Here is a 19,131-nt window from a genome sequence, read left to right on the forward strand (position 1 = left end):
CCATCCGGACACTGTCCAGTCCATCGTAGTTGATTTTGCAGGAGTTTTGCCTGAATGCTTTTGGAGCTGGCTTCAAGAAGGACATTAGCATTTGTTCAGTGGTGTTCCCGTTGAATCCAGAGGATGTGGTGGAGCTATTGCTGATGGAATTTCTGTAGCGTTTTTATGTGTCCCTGATTACAAGGTCCAGGTCTCACTGAGTGTAGTGATCACAACTGCTCTGTACACTAGGACTTCTGTTGATTTGCAGCGATCTTAGTTGTTGAACACTGTCGTAGTTTGTAGAAGGTTGAGCTGACACAACTGATCCAATGTTGGATGATCTCATCAATGATGGCCTTTTGAGACAGGTGGATGCCAAGGTATGGGAAGTGCTCAACATTTTCTCCTTCAACATGTATAGGAGGTGGAATATTTGGATGACCAGGTGTGATTTGATGGGTTTTGTTTTGGCAATATTTGAGGACTGGCTGAGTTTCTTGGATGCAGAATAGAAGAGCTCAAGAGTGATTTGCAAATCTGCTGCAGAGTGGGCAATGACACTGCAATCATCTGCAAACTGTAGATCATCTATCTCTCTGGTGGTCAGTTTAGTTTTGGCATAGAGGTGACTGAGGTCAATGAGTTTTCCATCTAGACAGTATGTATTGCTGACACCAGTGGGCAGTTGATCTTTCAGGTGAACAGCCACTATCAGATTTTAAATAGTATGGAGGCTATCACACAGCCTTGCCTGACCCAGGTTTGGAATTTGAAGGCATTTGTTTCAGATTTCCCACTCAATATTTGTAGTCATAATCATCATGAAGCAATTTCAGGATTGTGATGAAGTTTCTTGGACATGGAGATCTTTGGAACACAATCCACAGAACCTTGTGATTTACTGAGAAATGCTTTCTTTAGGTCGATGAATGTAACAAAGAGTTCCTCCTGTTGTTGTTCTGAACATTTTACTTGGATTTGTCTGGCACAGATAAAGGGAAAGTCTAAAGCCACATGATGTCTCTGAGAGGATTTCCTCAGCCACAGGAAGGAGGCAATTCTGGAGAATGCATGTCAGGATATTTCCTGTTATAGATAAGAGGGAAATACCTTACACAGCATGATTTATCTCCTTTCTTGAAGATAGTTACAATTGTCGCACTCCTGAAGTTGGGGTGGAGGGTGTGGTTGGGGAGATGGGACAGTTCTTTTTCCTCCCAAATCTGCAGAGGAAGATGATCAATGTCTCAGCCCTAAAGCAGCCCGACTGAAGAGAGGAATTCCAAGTGCAGCTCACAACCAATCTGGAAAATCTTCACACATCCAACTCAATTCCAGAACAGTGGAATCAAATAAAGTCAGCTGTACTAGACTTCTCTGCCCAAACCATTGGGCTCAAGCACCTCGTCACCAGGTGGTTTGATGAAAATGATGCTGAAGTAGCTAACCTTTCTGGAACAAAAATGAGCAGCCCCCATTTGCCTGGCAGAACAGCTCAAGGTCACAAGTCAAGAAGACTACAGTCCAGCAGCTCATATCTGATACCCAAAGAAAAATCCAGAAGGTAAAGAACAGGTGGTGGGAAGAGAAAGCCTGAGAGATCCTACAATACACTGACCACCATAACATGCAAAGCACTTTTGAAGCCACCAGGGCCATCTAAGTTCAAATGGACAAAATCTCCTTTGCTCACAAACCCTCTTAAGTATGACAATGCCATCCATCAACGGTGAAAAGAACATTTTCAACAACTCTTCAGCTTTGAATCCACAGTGGCAGCTAATACTCTCCAGGCTATCCCCTAGTACCCTGTAGGGGTGTCCATGGGTGAACCACCACCAATGGGAGAGTTGCAACAAGCAATCAAATGAATGAAAAACAACAAAGCCTGCCACCCTGATGGTATTCCAGCTGAGGACATTAAAACTGGTGGGTGTTTGCTCACATCAAGACTCCGTGCATGCATCCAGGTCCACATCACTGCTGTCGTTATAGCCGAAATGCTGCCCAAATCCAAAGTTGGGCACTGACCCGCCACCCGAGTTGTTAGACATTGAGCTCTCTTTTTTAAAAAAAAAACAACTTGAATACCCGTTACTTGAAATAAACATCACTTCATTGAATATGAACTAAGAACAGATTAATTTCTAATCGTGCTGAAAATAAGGCACTTGAATGCACAAATATAAATTTAGAAATGTTAGTTAAATAAAGTACAAGCATAAACTTACCATTTGGAAGTTAATATAAAATATATTTTACAAAGCCATTCAATTCCATCAGGTGAAAGAGAACTGATGCAATTAAATTTAGGTTTCTGACGGAATAGTCAGAACTTGTGCAATAAGGAAAACATTCAGGTTATCTTCCTTTTAACATTCTTACATCTGAAATTGATGCTTGAGGCCACAAATTTTTCTAGATTGGAATATGTGATACTAATACTTGAACTCGGCACCCAGTTTTTTTTTATAACTTGTACCAAAGATGAGAGTTCCAGCTGTGAACTGAATTAGTTTCATTAGGAAATTTAAGATGTGTCAATAGGCAGCTTGCAACATAGGAATTGACATGCTAATTAGAGACAAAAGCAAAGATAAATGGATTTATAGAATGCTTTTGATATAAAAACATATCCTAAGGCACTTTGCAGAAGTGTAATTAAATCAACATTTGTACTGAGCCAAAGGAAATAATACTAGAGGTGATTAAAAGCTTGATCAAATAGGTAGGTTTTAAGGGAGGAAAGGGAGTTAGGGAGGAAATTTCAGAATTTAAGTTTGAGACAACTGAAAGTGCAGCTGCCAATGTTGGGGGCGAAGGAAGTGAGAGATTCACAAGGCCAGAGTTGGAGTATTGCAGAGTTCTTGGAGGGTTGTAGAGCTGGAGGAGGTTAGAGAGATAGGGAACAAGACCACAAAGGGATTGGCCATGGGGATGAGAATTTTAAATTGGAGGTGTTTGGAGAATGTGAGCCAATGTAGATTAGTGAGTAGGATTTTGTGCAGGATTGGATACAGACAGCAGAATTTTGGATGAGCTGAATTTCATGCAGCATTGAGGATGGAGGGCTAGCCAAGAAAACTGAATTAGTCAACTCTGAAAGCAACAGTGGCGTGCATGAGGTTTTCAGCAAAAGATAGGCTGAACTAGGATCAGAGCTTTGTGATGTTGCAGAGATATAACTAAGCAATCGTTGCGATGGAGAGAATATGGGGCCAGATGCTCGGCTCAACTTCATAAAGGTCACTGAAGTTCCAAACAACCTGGAGCAGTAGTGGATGGTGGGGGGTGGGTGTTGGAAACAATGGTGAGGGAACCATTTGTGGGGCGGGTGGGTGTCACAAAAACGATGATTTGTTCATTTGTTTTCTCTCAATTTCATGAAAGCTTTTTGCTGGAGTATGATTTAACATCAAATGCCATGTCGTACTTTGCCCAGGTTGTAGTTAGTTATACATGAATCGTGCTGGCAGTCTGGGGGGGATGTGGGGGAGGGACGGGAACCACAGCTGAGCCCCTATCCTGTCTCTACCAATAATCCAATAACCTAGCTGATTTTCCTAATCCTAACCCAAGGATGCTAAGATTAGTGATAGGATGTCTTTTGCTGCCTCTTCACCCTGTTGAGATAGACTAACTCAAGCACAGATGAACGATCGAGTCTGGGGCATTTCTTAATCTGTTAGTTTACCAACTCATTGGATAAACTCATTGTGCTTTTTTTGGAGTAGAATTTATGGTCTATGGAAATAGTGTGATAAATGGCATGAAGTGTAGCAATATCATTAAGAGCCTGGAAGAACTTGGATAAGTTTATATAGTGGATATGGTGCAGATATGTTCAGTATATGTTTTATTCTTGTCATTTTTTATATAACCCCTTCCTTGTAATGTACCAATCTCTACAGGGAAATGGATCCAAAACTGATGCATTTTAAAAAAAGCTGTCTTTTGATGGCTATTAAAATTAAATATCTCTGAAATAGTTTATGCAGTTTAATTTCCTGCTATTTACCATTATTTTAAATCCACTTTGAAAAATATTCTATTATAACAATTTACAGGGAGAATTGTTTTCGCTGAATATCTCTGTAATTATATGCTTATTCAGTGTATGTGCTTTCATTTTCAACAGATGATGGTCAGAAGACTGGGTGAGTTGTAAATAGCCCTAGTTACGGAGGAGACAGCAGATATGCTTAGGGCACCAACACACACTATCATAAGGAATAACAACTTGATCAGCAATATTTTTCACAGAAAAAAGGTGAATAGTTCTCTTTCTGCAATAACTTAGCCAAGAAGAATCCAGTCGCAGAAAAGGAAGATGTCTTTAGTAATGTCTTAAAAGCGCTTCAAATATAAATGAGGTGACTGTAACATAGTAAAATACTGCATCTGCTATGCACTGTGTAGTTTCTCACAGCCAACAATGACTAATTTGTTTTTGGTGATGTTGATTGGAAGATTGTTGACCTGAAAATCGGCAGAAAATTCCCAGCTTTTCATCATAGAGCCACCAGATCTTCCACTTGATCAAGCACGCAGAACCTCGGCTTAATGTTTCATCCAAAGGATGACATCCTTCAGTAACACTGCATTGTCATTCTTAGTAATGTGCTTAGCTTTTACAGTAGGCCTTGCTCTCTCTCTGCCTTATTGAAACTGATATGATTGTTCAGAAATTGTATTATTCAAGAATTATTCAATTTAAGGCTATCTTTTGACAGAAAGGAGTATTTAAAATGATAAATCCGTAATCAGCATCCCAGACTGAAATAAAAGACAACAAAATATTGAAGATATGAAGGAGGTAATTTAGCATCAAAAGAGTAAAGATAGGTTATGATTTTTTTGTGTGTGAGCTCTTCAGTTTGATGGATGACTGCTGTAGTGAGCAGGCTGATTGATAAGTTGTTTGAGGCCATTCAGATAGCGAAGTCATTTGTGTCAGTCCAATCAGTGGAAGAGAAGAAGAGGAACAGTTGTTGATGGTGAAGATTGATGACACTGAGAATCGTGATTTCATCAGAGGAGAATTCAATGATGAGGGACTCCATTTTGTTGGATAGCAAGTTGGAAATTCTAAAAAGTTATTAAGGATAGTTGAGTAGGTAGTGATAGTTGATGAACTCCTATCCATAGATACTGTATTTGAAATTGGGTGATTGTAGCAAGCCAGTGTTCATCAGAGGTATTAGAACAAATGAGTACAAGGTACTTTGTGTAAAATTAAAATGGTAGATTAACAACACAATATAAATGCAAACTGTCGTTAGTGAAGAAAAAATCTGAAGACACATCACAGATTGAAGTGTGCACTGCTCCCTATTGACACCCAAAAACACCCTGACCGATTCCTTCCGTATTCTTCTTGCCAGGTGATGCTCCCTGTTTCTCAGCTCCAACTGATGATACGTTATGCACTAACCGTTTCTTCCACTTCTCATTTCGTTATATCTTCGCTGATGCTCCTTCTGTCTACTACTTGTAAGCGCTAGTTCAGCTCAATGGTAGCACACTCACGTCCAGATCAGAAGGTTTTTGGTTCAAACCCCCCTGTCTAACTTGAAGACATAATTTAGGCTGGCGCTTCATAGTATTACTGTCGGAGAACTGCACTGTGGGGAGGTACAAACTTTTAGATGAGTCATTAAACTGAGATGTCATCTGCCTATTCAAGTGGATATAAAAGATTCTATGGCATTATTCAGAAAAGAGATGAGTTTTCCCGATGCCCTAGTCAAAATGTATCCCTCAATCAACACCACCAGAAAGGATTAACCAGTTATTTGCCTCGTCGCTGTTTGTGGGGCCTTTCTTGTGCAAATTGGCTGCCATGTTTATCTACATAACAATAGTGGTGTAGTGACTATACTTCAGAAGTAATTTATTAACTATGAAGTACTTTGGAGACATGAAAGGCACTGTGTAAATACAAGTTTTTTGTTACTGACATTGTGAGCTTGTGAAGGTTTGGCCCAAGATTTGTCATACCTTTTACATATCCATTTTGTATCAGATATTCTGTAATTTGTAACCATCTGTTCCAACTGATGTGTGGATTGTTGCCTAGATCTGCTGTCTTCTGTAACAACGTTGCAAATAAATCACCAACTGGACTAATTTGTCTATGCTGGTACTTATGCCTCACACCAGCTTCCTCCCATCTTACATCATTTCAGCCTATTAATATATCCTTCTATTCCTTTCTCCCTCATGTACTTAGCATGGATGCATTTAAGGGGAAGCTAGCTACTTGCATCAACTACTCCTTGTGGTGGCCAGCTCAACATTCTCTCACACTCTGGCAAAAAAAATTCACCCGAATTTCTTATTGGATTTATTAGTGACTATCTTAAACTTATGGTCCCAAGATTTAGATTCTCTATAAGTGCAAATATTTGTATGCCAGCCATATTAAAGTCACTTCTCAATCATCTCTTATTTAGAGAAGAGAGCCTAGCCTGTTCAGACTTTCCTAATAGTTGTAATATCTCAGTTATATCATCCTAATTAACCTTTTTAACACTTTTTCCAGTGCCAGAACTGTGCACGGTACTCCAACTGTGGTCTAACCAAGGTCCTATCAAAGTTTAACATAACTTCTACATTTGAATTTTGTTCCTTCAGAAATGAAGCCCAGTGTTTTGATTTCACATTTTTGACCTTGTTAACTTGAAATGCTATTTTAGTAATTTGTTAATGTGCACCACTAGATCCCTTTATGTCTTCATCGCATTTAAACTATTATTTTTCATTGAGTGGGTGACCTATACCTACAAAATGCAGGTACCTCCTCTCTCCTAGCTATATTGAACTGAATTTGCTATTTACACAGCCATTCTACACCTGTATTAACTATATTCCAATTTGCTTGTGAAAGTTTGTTTCCTCTATAAGAGATCCAAACTTTTGTTTTAGAATAGCATCATGATCATATACAAGGGTTAACTTGATTTTTTTTGTTGTGGTTTTGTGTTTTTCATTTGAATTGCTTGATTTTGGTGTTTTTTGGCTATTGTAAATAAAACCTATTCTCTATACATTATTCAGGTAAAGATGTCCCAGCAGATACATTCTCGGAGAATCGAAGGATTAGACAAGAATATTTGGTAAATTGATGTTTTGCTTATGGGGGTAATTTGCTGACTACAAAAAGACATTGAGGAACCTTGCCTGCTGCCAGATATCAGTGGATAGAATATCATGGTGCAATACATTTTGCTGTGGCAGTAGTAAGATTCTTCACATTGTGCACTCTTAAGAATTGATAATGCAAAGCTGATATTATGAAAACCCATACAGTTTCATGATTCAGTATTTTTTTAGGATTGCTTCAAATTTGTTTTTCTTAAAGTTATAGATTATCTTTAAAAAAAAACTTAACGGGCAAGAAATTGGGTTCGGTAGCATCCGTCCTTTGGCTGCTTAGAGATCCAGAGTAGCATTTATGGCATGTGCACACATACTTGTTATGCAAATCATGCTGGACACCATCTTCGTACAGGTGTCAGGGCGCACAATAAAAGTCTTTAGGAAATATGTATACAAGGCAGATTATGGCATCAGTCAGCATGCAATGCTGATTTGATGCTAGCGCTGCAATGTTGCAGCTCAACGGTCCAGGGGATGCCCTCACTTAAGCTCGCATAGCTGAACATGCGTTAAACAGTAGAAAGGACATCTCCCATCCCTCCCACTGCCCCCGGGTGCTATTTAAAGGAATCATCAACAACTTACAGCTGAGCTGCTGGTTATTTTTTTCTGGCTGTTGCTACAATTCTTTTTTGGTGCTTTCCATCATTGTTTTAAGTTTTTAAAAGTCTACAGGGAGTGGGCTGACAAGTGCTGAAGTATGTTTTATTCACTTCAAGGCTCCTGCACAACTTGGTCCTCCTAGATATGCATGCACTCAGTAGGCATTCCTCTTGGAATTGAGCATGGATAGGAGAATGCGAAGAGGCTATGCAGAGCAGGACAAGCTGGCCAGAAGGGGAGAAGGGCGCTTTGAAGGAGGCCATATCTGCCCAGTGTGTACAGACAGCAATTTTCCTATTTAACCCTCAGTAAGAAACAATATGAGACACTTGTGCTTTGCTAGAGCAATCCTCTCTGACATCTGTCAACTTCTGCAGCCATAGCTCCAACCTTGAAGTGGGGAAAGGACTACATTGCCAGTGGCTGTGAAGGTGACTGTGGCGATGAGCTTTTAAATGTCTGACTCCTTCCAGGCTGGTGCAGGAGATATTAGCAACACCTCGCAATTTGCTGTTCACTCTTGCCAAAGGAGATTACTGAGGCTCTCTATTCAAAGCAAGCTAATTTCATTTTCTCTTACCAGAGACATGCAGGTGGATTGAGAACCTTGGATTGCTCAGTTTGCATGCTTCCTTGTTATGCAGGGTACATTGACTGCACACACATTGCTTTGTGGATTCTCAGCTCCTGCTCCATCCATAATGCACCGTCCCTTTAAGAGGTGAGGGTTAGTTTTAAGCAATACAGGCAGGCTTTAAGTAGTGCTAACAAGTACCAGTTTTGAGCTCTTTGCTGATGTGCTTAGCAAATCAATATTGTGATACTGTGCTACCAGCATTTCTTTTAGTGGGCACAGGTTAATCGTGCCCGTTTTTTACATGTTGCACAATTTAGCTCCCAGTATGTTTCAACTGTAGCTAAGGATGAATGGAGCGAGCCACAGCAGCTCATTTGGCCTTTGAGCTGGTGCAAAATGAGGGGAGATGGTGGCATAGTGGTAAGGTCACTGGGCTAGTAATCCAGAGGCCTACACTAATGCCCTGGGGATATGGGTTCAAATCCCACCATGGCAGCTGTTGTCAATTGTCGTAAAAACCCATTTGGTTCACTAGTGTCCTTTAGGGAAGGAAATCTGCTTATCTGGTCTTGCGTGTATTTGACTTCAGACACGTAGTAATGTGGTTGACCCTTAACTGCCCTGTGAAGGCCCTAGCAAGCCACTCAGTTCAAGGGCAATTCGGGATGGGCAGCAAATGCTAGCCTTGCCAGTGACACCCACATCCCATGACAGAATAAAAAAAAGGAGAAAAATATGAGATTTGGTTTACTTCAGCCATTCCTGGACCTGTTGGCAGAATTGCCATAGTAGCCTGGTAGCTAATGACTTGCTCCCCTTTGTAGCAGGGTAGTTGTGCTGAGTAGTACCACAGAAAGGGTTGTGGAAGCAGCTAAAAAGATTTCTAATGTAAGTTTCTTTCCCATGTTTTCAGGATAGAGTTTACACAGCTTACTGCTGATCATCCAGTTGTCAACCTGGGGCAGGGATTTCCTGACTTCTCACCTCCGAATTTTGTAAAAGAAGCTTTCAAGAGGGCCATAAACAGTGACCTGAACCAGTACACCAGGGCTTTTGTGAGTATTTATTTTGTTAGAGCAGTTTTATCATGCATTTCGAGATGAGCCATGTACCGTAACATTATAAAGAGATATTCTCAAAAGTTCGTTCACTCTGATGGAGTACTTTCAGCTAACACTCTGGTAAATGTTCATTCTGATAATGCAACTTGAGCAAGGTAAAGGAATGCTGAGTATCAGTTCTAACAATCCACTGATTTTTCATTGAGCCAGGTGATAATGAAAAATCTTTTGTGCAGACCTTTTCAGTCGTTGCTGATGAGGCATTCTTCCCTATGTTATCCGTGTTGAAATGGATATGGCTAGTGGCTACAAGAACCCTGACAGATAGGATGATGATGAATTGAAAAGACATATACCTCCACCCACTTGTCTAATGGGTAAAGGCACCACTGTGGATAATATAGAGAAGATACACAATCTATTTTGAGTATATCTGGTGGGTCATTAGAGTTGCCTCAGCACCTCTGAGCAAGAGATAGGAAGATCACCTAGTCTTCCTGCTTCTAATTGCTATCCTTATGATGGAAGGTGTTTGTGAAGCACATGTCAGAATAGAATCAGGCTTTGCAGTTCAATAAATTACCACCATTCACTGCTTAGATTCATAAATGAAGGATGGTCACTTGGACAAGATGACAGAGAGTGGTCAGGACAGACAAGAGTCAGTACCTATAGGAAAGATGGAGAGAAAATTAAAAAAGAAGGGAAGAAAAGAGTCTAATATTTGAACTAGTCTTATCTTCTTGCTCTGTCAGCGTTACCCCTGGTGTTCCCCAAGAATCTCTTCTTGACCCCCTCCTATTTCTTATCTTCAGACTGTTCCTCAGCGACATCACCTGAAGGCACATCATTAGTTTTCACCAGCACGCTAAGGGCACCCAGCTCTACCTCACCACCACCTCTCTCGACTCCTCCACAGTTGCTAAATTATCAGACTGTTTATCCAACATAAATCCTGCAGTGTTTTTCTCCACTTAAATATTGGGAAGACTGAAGCCATTGTTTTCGGTCCCAGCTCCAAACTCTGTTCCTTAGCTACAAACTCCATCTCTCTCCCTGGCAATAGCCTGACAAGCCAGCCTGTTCACAGCCTTGGTGTCAGATTTCATCCCAAGATGAGCTTCTGACCTCATACTTGTGCTATCGCCCTTTTCTCTGCTCATCTGCTGCTGAAACCAACATTTGTGCATTCGACATCTCTAGACTCTATTATTGGAATGCACTCCTGATAGGTCTCTCACATTTTACCCTTTGTAAACTTGAGGTCATCCAAAACTCTGCTGTCCGTGTCGTAACTTGCAGCAAGTCCCATTCCTCTATCATCCTTCTGCTTGCTGACCTACATTGGCTCCCAGTCAAGCAACGTCTTGATTTTAAAATTCTCATCCTTGTTTTCAAATCCCTCCCTATCCTATAAGCTCCTCCAGTCCCAAAACTCTTGAGTCCTCTAATTTTGACTTTTTGTGCATCCCAATTTTAATTGCTCCATCCTTGGTGCCTTCAGTTGCCTACGACCCAGCCCTGGAATACTCTCCCTGCATCTCTCTACCTCTTCTTTCTTTCCACAAAGAGAGTGTAATGCTTTAGCTAAAATATCTTATGGATAGATTCAGCTCAATGATAGGAAATCCTTCTGTTTCTTGTTGCAAACATCTTGGGCAAGGTTTCCTGATGGTATTAACACCAGAGATTAGGCCAAAGTCAGTATGGTGGAAATATCTTGATTTATTGCAGATGGTAAATGTTCATGTCAATAAATGTACATCAAAATTAAGCTTAACGTTATCAATTTTTGATTTAAAAAATTATGTAAATTTCCGGTGCAAATTGTAGATGCAAATGTATGATTCATTAAATCCCATCCTATATCTCACAGTCATGGGTGCCCATCACCCCCTTTTCTTCACAACTGTTCCCCAGTGCCTCAAATTTCCATCCTCATATTAAAATTACTCCATTGTCTCAGCTTTCCCTAGTTCTGTAACCTCTTCCAGCTCTATAATTGCCAAAGTTCTACCCCAAATTCTCCATTCTTCTGTCTCTGACCTCTTGTGAATTTTTCCCTCTCTTTTTGCTACCATTGTCAGCCATGCCTTCAGCTCTCTATGTTTCAATCTCTGGAATTTCCTCCTTAAACGTCCTCTGCCTCTCTATTCCCTATTCTTCTTTAAGATCTTTAATAAAAGCCTCCTCTGCAACCAAGCTTTTGGTTACTGCTCCAAATGTCTCCTTTATCCTTGGGCCTCTGAAGAGTTTTGGAATGTTTTTCTGCATTAAAGGCTATATAAAACTTATAAGAATGACAAGCTCAAAAACAGTCTCACAGGCCTATGGTAAAGCAATTTCAATTGTTTATTTTTACATTTAAAAATTTTTTACCTATCTCTTTCCCGTATACTAATTCTGGTTCTGGCTGGCTGCGAAGTCATGCGCAAAGACACGTGCAGTAATGGACCTCCTGAGGGCCATAAGTAAGTGAAGTGGGCAGAAAGTGACCATGTTATGACTGCCACTAGTTAAAATCTGGTGAGGGGGTGACAATTATGATCCTGGGCTAGTAGTCAGGAGATCATAAATTCAACTCTTAACAGGCAGTTGTGAAATTGGTCATTAATGAGCTCAAACAAGAATAAGTGACCATGAAAGCTGGATTGTCATAAAACCTATCTGATTCACTGATGTCTTTCAAGGAAGGGCATCTGCCACCCAGTCTGGCCTACACATAATGGTGTACACTGTAGTTGATCCCTCTAAAGTGACTTAATAAACGGTAAAATTCAAGGCAAGAAGTTTTAAGAAAACATACATCATGTTGCCCATGTCCTGAACAAAATTGATTCTGAATTCGAACAATGGTTGTAAGACTAATGCAAGCTGGCTTTTGTGTGCAAATGAATCTAAAATATGTTTTGTTTCTAAACACTACATTACACAAATTATAGTTTTATTTTTTCAACATTTTTTAAGAATTTACTGACCAATAAAATATTTTTACAACGTAATGGTCATTTCTGGTGCAATCCAGCTTAACTGATGTTAGACCCCCCCATTTATGGGTTCAGTAAAAATGTGTCACATTTCCATTATGCTTCATACATTGTTCTCTCTTTCTTTCTTGCTCTCTCTGCATCCTCTCAGGGTCACCCTCCATTGGTGAAGATCCTAGCAAAGTTCTTTGGGAAATTACTGGGACAAGACATTGATCCATTCACTGAGGTGCTGGTGACGGTTGGAGCATATGAGGCCCTGTTCTGTTTCTTCCAGGCACTAATTGATGATGAAGATGAAGTAGGTGGAAATTGTCAATGTCCCAGAAAAGTTAGACTCATTAGAGCAAAGCAGAGTGGTATTGATAGTATTAACTTTTATAGAGATTTTCATGACTGTTCAACCGTTTCTAAGTTGGCACTCCAAGCTTTTAAATTAAACTTTCCTAATTATTGGATTGTACTTGAGCCCAATTTCATTTATTATGTATGCATGTGTTTAATGAAGGCTGCTTTAATTTGTCCAAAACTATTTTTTGATCTCCTGGAAAAATTGCGTAGTGTGTGATCCGTGTGCATTTTTCTTTTAAAAATCAAATATTTTTGTTTTAAATTAGTATGATTAACAGGAGGTCTTGTGACATCGTGAATAGTGTCCCTACTTCTGAGCCAGAAGCTCCGGGTTCGAGTCCTGTGGCCATCAAGTTCTGGAGTGGAAGATGGGTTTATAATGTGGCCAAACAGGTTGATTGCCAACCTACAAATACTTCCAATAGGCCTATGGCAGGCAGTAAGAGTGGGAAAGTCTCCTGGTCAGCCAGAACCTGCAGAAGACAACAGCAAATCACTGCAGTACTTTGCCAAGCATAACCATGGACCAACACATGAAAGTTCATGGTCACTAATGCCCTCTTAGGACATGGTACCTGAAGAGAGAAAATGTGTGATTAACATCATGGAGAGTCCCTACTTGCAGGGGCTTACAGAGCCTGATCCTGTGAGGAAACAAAAGATGGTTTTACATTCTATCAATTCAATAAAGTTTCCTTTCTTTAGCTGCACCTCATGGCTTCACAAACCCAGCTTCTAGTAAAGAAGCAACTGAGATAAGTGCACTGTCCATTATTACTAGAAGTGATAGAGAGACACGCAGCTGAAACTTCTCATGTCAATTTACTTGGTTCATTATCTCCTCGATCCTGAGGATATTTTCAAACAAGCTCTTTTTTTATGGTGGAACTTTGTGGTGTTTAACACAACTCGCACCTCGCTTCTGACCCTCAACATCTCCTATAGTTGGTCATGTTTATCTGTGGGAAAATGAGCTTGCATTTCAGATAATAAATGAACAAAGTCATTATCTTCTTGCAACACTTGTATCCACCCAATGTAGCTTAACAATATTGATTGCTTGTATATTTTATACCATGGACTACTTTGTTCAGCTTGTTAGCTCTTACAATTTATTTTTGCTCATTTTTTTAATAATTCTTAACTACCTATAAAAGTAAAGCTGAATCACCCAATGCAGAAAAAAATAAAACATTCACAACACCACAGCTAATGGGTAAAATTGAATGACCAATCTCTAATGAAAATCACCCCTCTCCGCTCCTTTGGTGGCTCAGCCAGTAAATTGGAAGTGTAACTCAGCCATACAGACTAGAAGGTACCAGATTTGATTTCTAATCTGTGCTAAGTGGGCTGTTCTTAGCATCATGCTGGGTGGCAGCAGCATGCCTAGTTAGGAAAGGCGGGGGGGGGGGAATCCGGGATTCCCACCCTTGATTGAAACTACTTTCTCTGCTCCAAAACAGGTGATTATTATTGAACCTTATTTTGACTGTTATGAACCAATGGTGCGAATGGCAGGTGGTCAGCCAGTGTTTATCCTGTTGCATCCGGTGAGTCTGTGCAGCCAAATCAAACTGATGGCAAACTGCTGATCTGTTTAGCTTAATGATTAGAATGATAGTACAGTTCACGCTTCTCCTAGTACATTTAAGTTTTCATTTCTAGCTTTGAGTAAAAAGAGCACCAAGTTGAATAAACCATGTCTGATATTCTCCACTCAGTGAAGGAACACTCAAAAAACTTTGAAGAATTCTGGAAAAAAGATATATAATTAAATTAAGCAAGTATAGAACACTGTGATTCTAAAATCCACGGTGGCAAATGTTTTTTTTCTGATACTAGCCAGGAATGTACGCAAAAGCTGACCTTGTACACTAGTGAGGGCATGGCACAAGCTTCTGGTCGAACATTGATGTTCTCAAATTGCTACCTTTGAGATAAGATAAAAAACTTGGATTTTTACATGAGATAAGACCCTGCAGTTCTTCAAGTTGGGGTAAGAAATCTAGACTCCCACAGTATGATTTTTGCCCTTAGCACTGACTGACCATACTCAGACAATTTTGTGAGAAGATCCATCAGGCTATAGAAATAACAGTTAACAGTTTAATTAGAGAGCTAGTTTCTCAGAAATTTTCAGTGTGACTTTGCTAAGGGTTATATTTAGTTCAGAGTCTGCACTCAGGACACTGCCTAAATATTCTTGAGATTGTCTCCAAATCGCCACACAATTGTAAATTTATTGTCTGAAAGACTATTTAAGACTTATGCTATTATAGCAATAAATATTGTGAATTATGTCCATAAACAGAATGCTATTTCAATTTATAATATGCTCATTTGTCTTTTGCTTACCTCGAGTAATCTCTTTCCTGAGCAGCTCAAACAGCAAGTATAGGAGTTAAATATTGAAATGTGCAAATAAGGAGGGTGGGGCTGGAAGGGATTCCTGTTGACTGGACAATGCAGAAGTACTCTCTACAGATTACAAAGTTAAAACCTATTGTTCTTTCAGAAACCAGTATGTGGAAAGTTGATGACCAGTGCTGACTGGGTATTGGATCCTGCTGAACTAGCAAGTAAATTCAGCAAACGTACTAAAGCAATCGTCATTAACACTCCAAACAACCCTCTTGGCAAGGTAAGATTGAAGAGGATTTGTGCAATTTATGCCAGTTTATGGCAGCTGCAGGTGATTAAGGGTTGGTGTTGTGGATTCAAGTCCTAATCTTAAAATACACCTGCTCCATGCACGGAAGAGTTGTTTCGTTCTTCACTAGAGCACTATCAGCACCCTTAGGGATAGAGTATCGCACCTCCATTTTTTTTTCTTCATTAGCTCCATGTCAGATGTAGACATCTATTTGATCGATTGTTGACATTAGAAGAAGTTTAGTTGGAAATCCTGTTAATATAATCAATGTAGGGGAATTATTGATAATCTATTGCTAAATGTCATAGTCTTGAAACATTTAATACATATAAACTATTAAGATATTCTCCTGTGGAACTGTATATAGACAATACCGAATGCTGTATTTGGGTCAAGCAGGGTTAAAGGGTGATGGATAATTTGACCAAGGTGAGCAGGAGAAAGAAACCGATCAGGAAGGAGAGGCGGTTGAGCTGTTGCCTGACAAATATGGCAAAATTTCCCAGATGCTACTTGGAAGGATCCGGGTGCAAAGATACTCAAGGCAGTTGTGGCATTGACTGGTACAGACATTTTAGTTCTTCTGGTGGAAGTGGGCTGCGGGTCTTCAGAAAGCATTGAAATATCTTCCCAGGTGCTTGCAGGGAAAGTGCAGTTTTGTGTCATGGTGCTATACAGACAACTCTTAGATGATCTTGGTCTGCATATTCTGTCGAATGAGTACCTATAGGTAACAAACATCTTCTGTAATGTCTAAATCTAACTACTTATTTAGCCTTGTCCTCTTCAAAACATAGAAATAGAGGGATTTTCATTGAGAAATCCATTGCTAGAGTCCAACAGCACTTTTTGCCAAGCTGACTAAATATGGCAAGGAAACTATCTAAAATCAATTTATAGATAAAGAACAATTAACCTTTTCCTCCATCAAATAAAATGCCATCCTTATTGCAGTATCCATCTCGGGGGCAGTGCTATGCTACTTATAGTGCTAATGGTATAGTGACTATTTTATTTAGGATCAAGTTTGGGCTGGAATTTGGGGGAAATGCAGAGGGAACATTGGCCGTGCCTACCTGATTCTATTTTAAGTATGTAGGATAGGCTGCAAGCAGATAGTAAAGGAGAATGGTAGATTTTGGGGAGGAAAGTTCCAGTGCAGAAATTGAGGTGGCAGGCTTTACCTCCCCATTTTATTCTGTTTAATACTCTTAATTTGCTCAAAATTGGCTGGCTCTTCAAAGGAAAATCCAAACCATAAACTCAGTCTTGTTAGTAGCTGGGTGTTTCTGCAGTTAGCTGAAACATTAGCAAAACCTCTATCACAGCACCACCTACAGGTATTATCAGAACATTTTAATGAATTTTTTTTCATATAAATTCCCTGGCTCTGATTTTCCCCTGAAGCCACTGGGCAACCCTAAATGGCATCTGCACAAATCATTGCAGATGTGGTACTTCATACACAAATATAAAATTAAAAGTTCTCTGGGGTGCATGACTGTGGTCACCCAGAACAGAACATGGAACATATGAAAACAGAAAATGCTGGAAAAATTCAGCAGGTCTGGCAGCATCTGTGGAGAGAGAAACAGATTTAACGTTTTAAGTCCATATGACTCTTCAGAACTAAAGAGAAGTAGAAATGTAATGGTTTTATACTGTTTAAGAGGGGGGTGGAGCAAAATAGAAGGTCAGGGATAGGTGGGAGCTCAGGAGAGATTGACAAAGATGTCATGGACACAAGACTGAAGGAGTGTAAAGGGTAGTGATAAAGACTAAAGAAGGTGCTGATAATGATAGTTGTTCTTTCACAGTGTGCTGACCCTTGATCTGCTATTATCACATTCTGCTATCTTTTATGCCTCTATCAGCACCTCCTTTAGTCTTTAGCAGTGTCATTAACAATCTCTTTGTCTTGTGTCCATGTGTCAGGAAGATATAATAATTGTCATATTATTGGAATTTATTGTAAAATAGAGTAATAGTGGGATGTGTCTGTGTGTGTGTTTGTGTGTGTGTGTGCGTCTTAGACTTAATTGAATTAGAGGCTGCTAGTCTGGGTGCTTTGATGTAAAAAGAGAAGTTAGGTTTGAGATGTTAATTAGATGAACATGGGGAAGTTTAGAAACATAGAACAAAAACAGAAAATGCTGGAAAAACTCAGCAGGTCCAACAGCACCTGTGGAGAGAAAAACAGAGTTAACATTTTGAGTCCGTATGACTCTTCTTCAGAGCTAAAGAGAAGTAAAAATGTGATGAAATTTATGCTGTTTTAAGGGGGTGGAGCAGGTGAAGCTGGATAGAAGGCCAGTGAGAGGTGGAGGCAAAGGAGAGATCGCCAAAGATGTCATAAACAAAAGGACAAAGGGGTGTTAATGGTAGCGGTAGTGGCTAAAGGAGGTGCTGATGGCGACATTAAGGGCAGAAAGCAGAATGTGATAAGAGCAGGACAAGGGTAAGCACTCTGGAAAGAACAACATGAGCAAGTGACAGATGGCCTTGTGGGGGTGAGGTGGGGGAGGAGGGGACGGTGGTGGGAAAAAAGATTGAAAATAGGATGAAAGCTGGGGATAAAACAATGAATAAAAATGAAAATAAAATGAAAAAAAATAAAAATGATAAAATGAAACTGAATATTGAAAAACGGGAATAAAAAAGGGGTGAGGATGGAGGAGAGAGTTCATGGTCTGAAGTTGTTGAACTCAATGTTAAGTCCAGAAGGCTGTAATGTGCCTAGTCAGAAAATGAGGTGCTGTTCCTCCAGTTTGCGTTGGGCTTCACTGGAACATTGCAGCAGGCCAAGGACGGACATGTGGGCATGAGAGCAGGATGGTGTGTTGAAGTGGCAAGCTCTACTTGTGGGCCAAAATTCACCACCTGTGCTACCTCCCAGCCCACCAAGCTTATCTGTTTCTCTACATGCGATCAGAACATCTTCCCTCACCCAGACTTCAGGGTTTCTCCACAAAAGCTCCCTTCCCTCCCACTCATGAAACTTGCTCCAGCAAATTTTGGGGCCTTTCATTGAAACAGTGCTTCAGATAGGCAGGCTGAGTGTTTTTAATTACATACAATTCGGTGACTTTTTTTTATTCGTTCAGGGGATGTGGGCTTTGCTGGCTGGGCCTGCATTTATTGCCCATCCCCAGTTACCCTTGAGAAGGTGGTGATGAGCTGCCTTCTTGAACCACTGTAGTCCATTTGGTGTAGGTACACCCACAGTGCTGTTAGGAAGGGAGTTCCAGGATTTTGACCCAGCGACATTGAAGGAACAGCGATATATTTCCAAGTCAGGATGGTGAGTGTTCCCATCTATCTGCTACCCTTGTCCTTCTAGATGTTAGTGGGTTAGTGGTCGTGGGTTTGGAAGGTGCTGTCTAAGGAGCCTCGGTGAATTCCTGCAGTGCATCTTGTAGATGGTACACACTGCTGCTACTGTGCATCGGTGGTGGAGGGAATGAATGTTTGTGGATGTGGTGCCAATTAAGCGGGCTGCTTTGTCCTGGATGTTGTCAAGCTTCTTGAGTGTTGTGGGAGCTGCATTCATCCAGACAAGTGGGGGGAGTATTCCATCACACTCCTGACTTGTGCCTTGTAGATGGTGGACAGGCTTTGGGGAGTCAGGAGGTGAGTTACTCGTAGCAGGATTCCTAATGCCTCACCTGCCCTTGTAGCCACAGTATTTATGTGGCTAGTCCAGTTCAGTTTCTGATCAATGATAACTCCCAGGATGTTAATAGTGGGGGATTC

At 40.4% G+C, this 19,131-nt stretch overlaps 1 protein-coding gene across 4 annotated transcripts in view; it reads left to right on the top strand.

Moving 5' to 3' along the window:
- The window catches only part of LOC144685475 (kynurenine--oxoglutarate transaminase 1-like), a 35,458-nt gene that overhangs the window by 1,776 nt on the left and 14,551 nt on the right, over nt 1-19,131 (top strand). The window contains exons 2-7 of one of the 4 annotated variants that reach the window (XM_078550026.1): nt 4,121-4,252; nt 7,042-7,100; nt 9,237-9,378; nt 12,523-12,672; nt 14,189-14,275; nt 15,241-15,366. In XM_078550026.1, coding sequence (XP_078406152.1) covers nt 4,181-4,252; nt 7,042-7,100; nt 9,237-9,378; nt 12,523-12,672; nt 14,189-14,275; nt 15,241-15,366 — 636 coding nt within the window. In that variant the 5' untranslated portion in view covers nt 4,121-4,180. The remainder of the gene's footprint in view (nt 1-4,120; nt 4,253-7,041; nt 7,101-9,236; nt 9,379-12,522; nt 12,673-14,188; nt 14,276-15,240; nt 15,367-19,131) is intronic. The other 3 variants (XM_078550027.1, XM_078550028.1, XM_078550029.1) reach the window with 3 other exon arrangements.

Source organism: Cetorhinus maximus, chromosome 10 (assembly GCF_964194155.1).
Source record: "Cetorhinus maximus chromosome 10, sCetMax3.hap1.1, whole genome shotgun sequence".
Taxonomy (NCBI): Eukaryota; Metazoa; Chordata; class Chondrichthyes; order Lamniformes; family Cetorhinidae; genus Cetorhinus; species Cetorhinus maximus.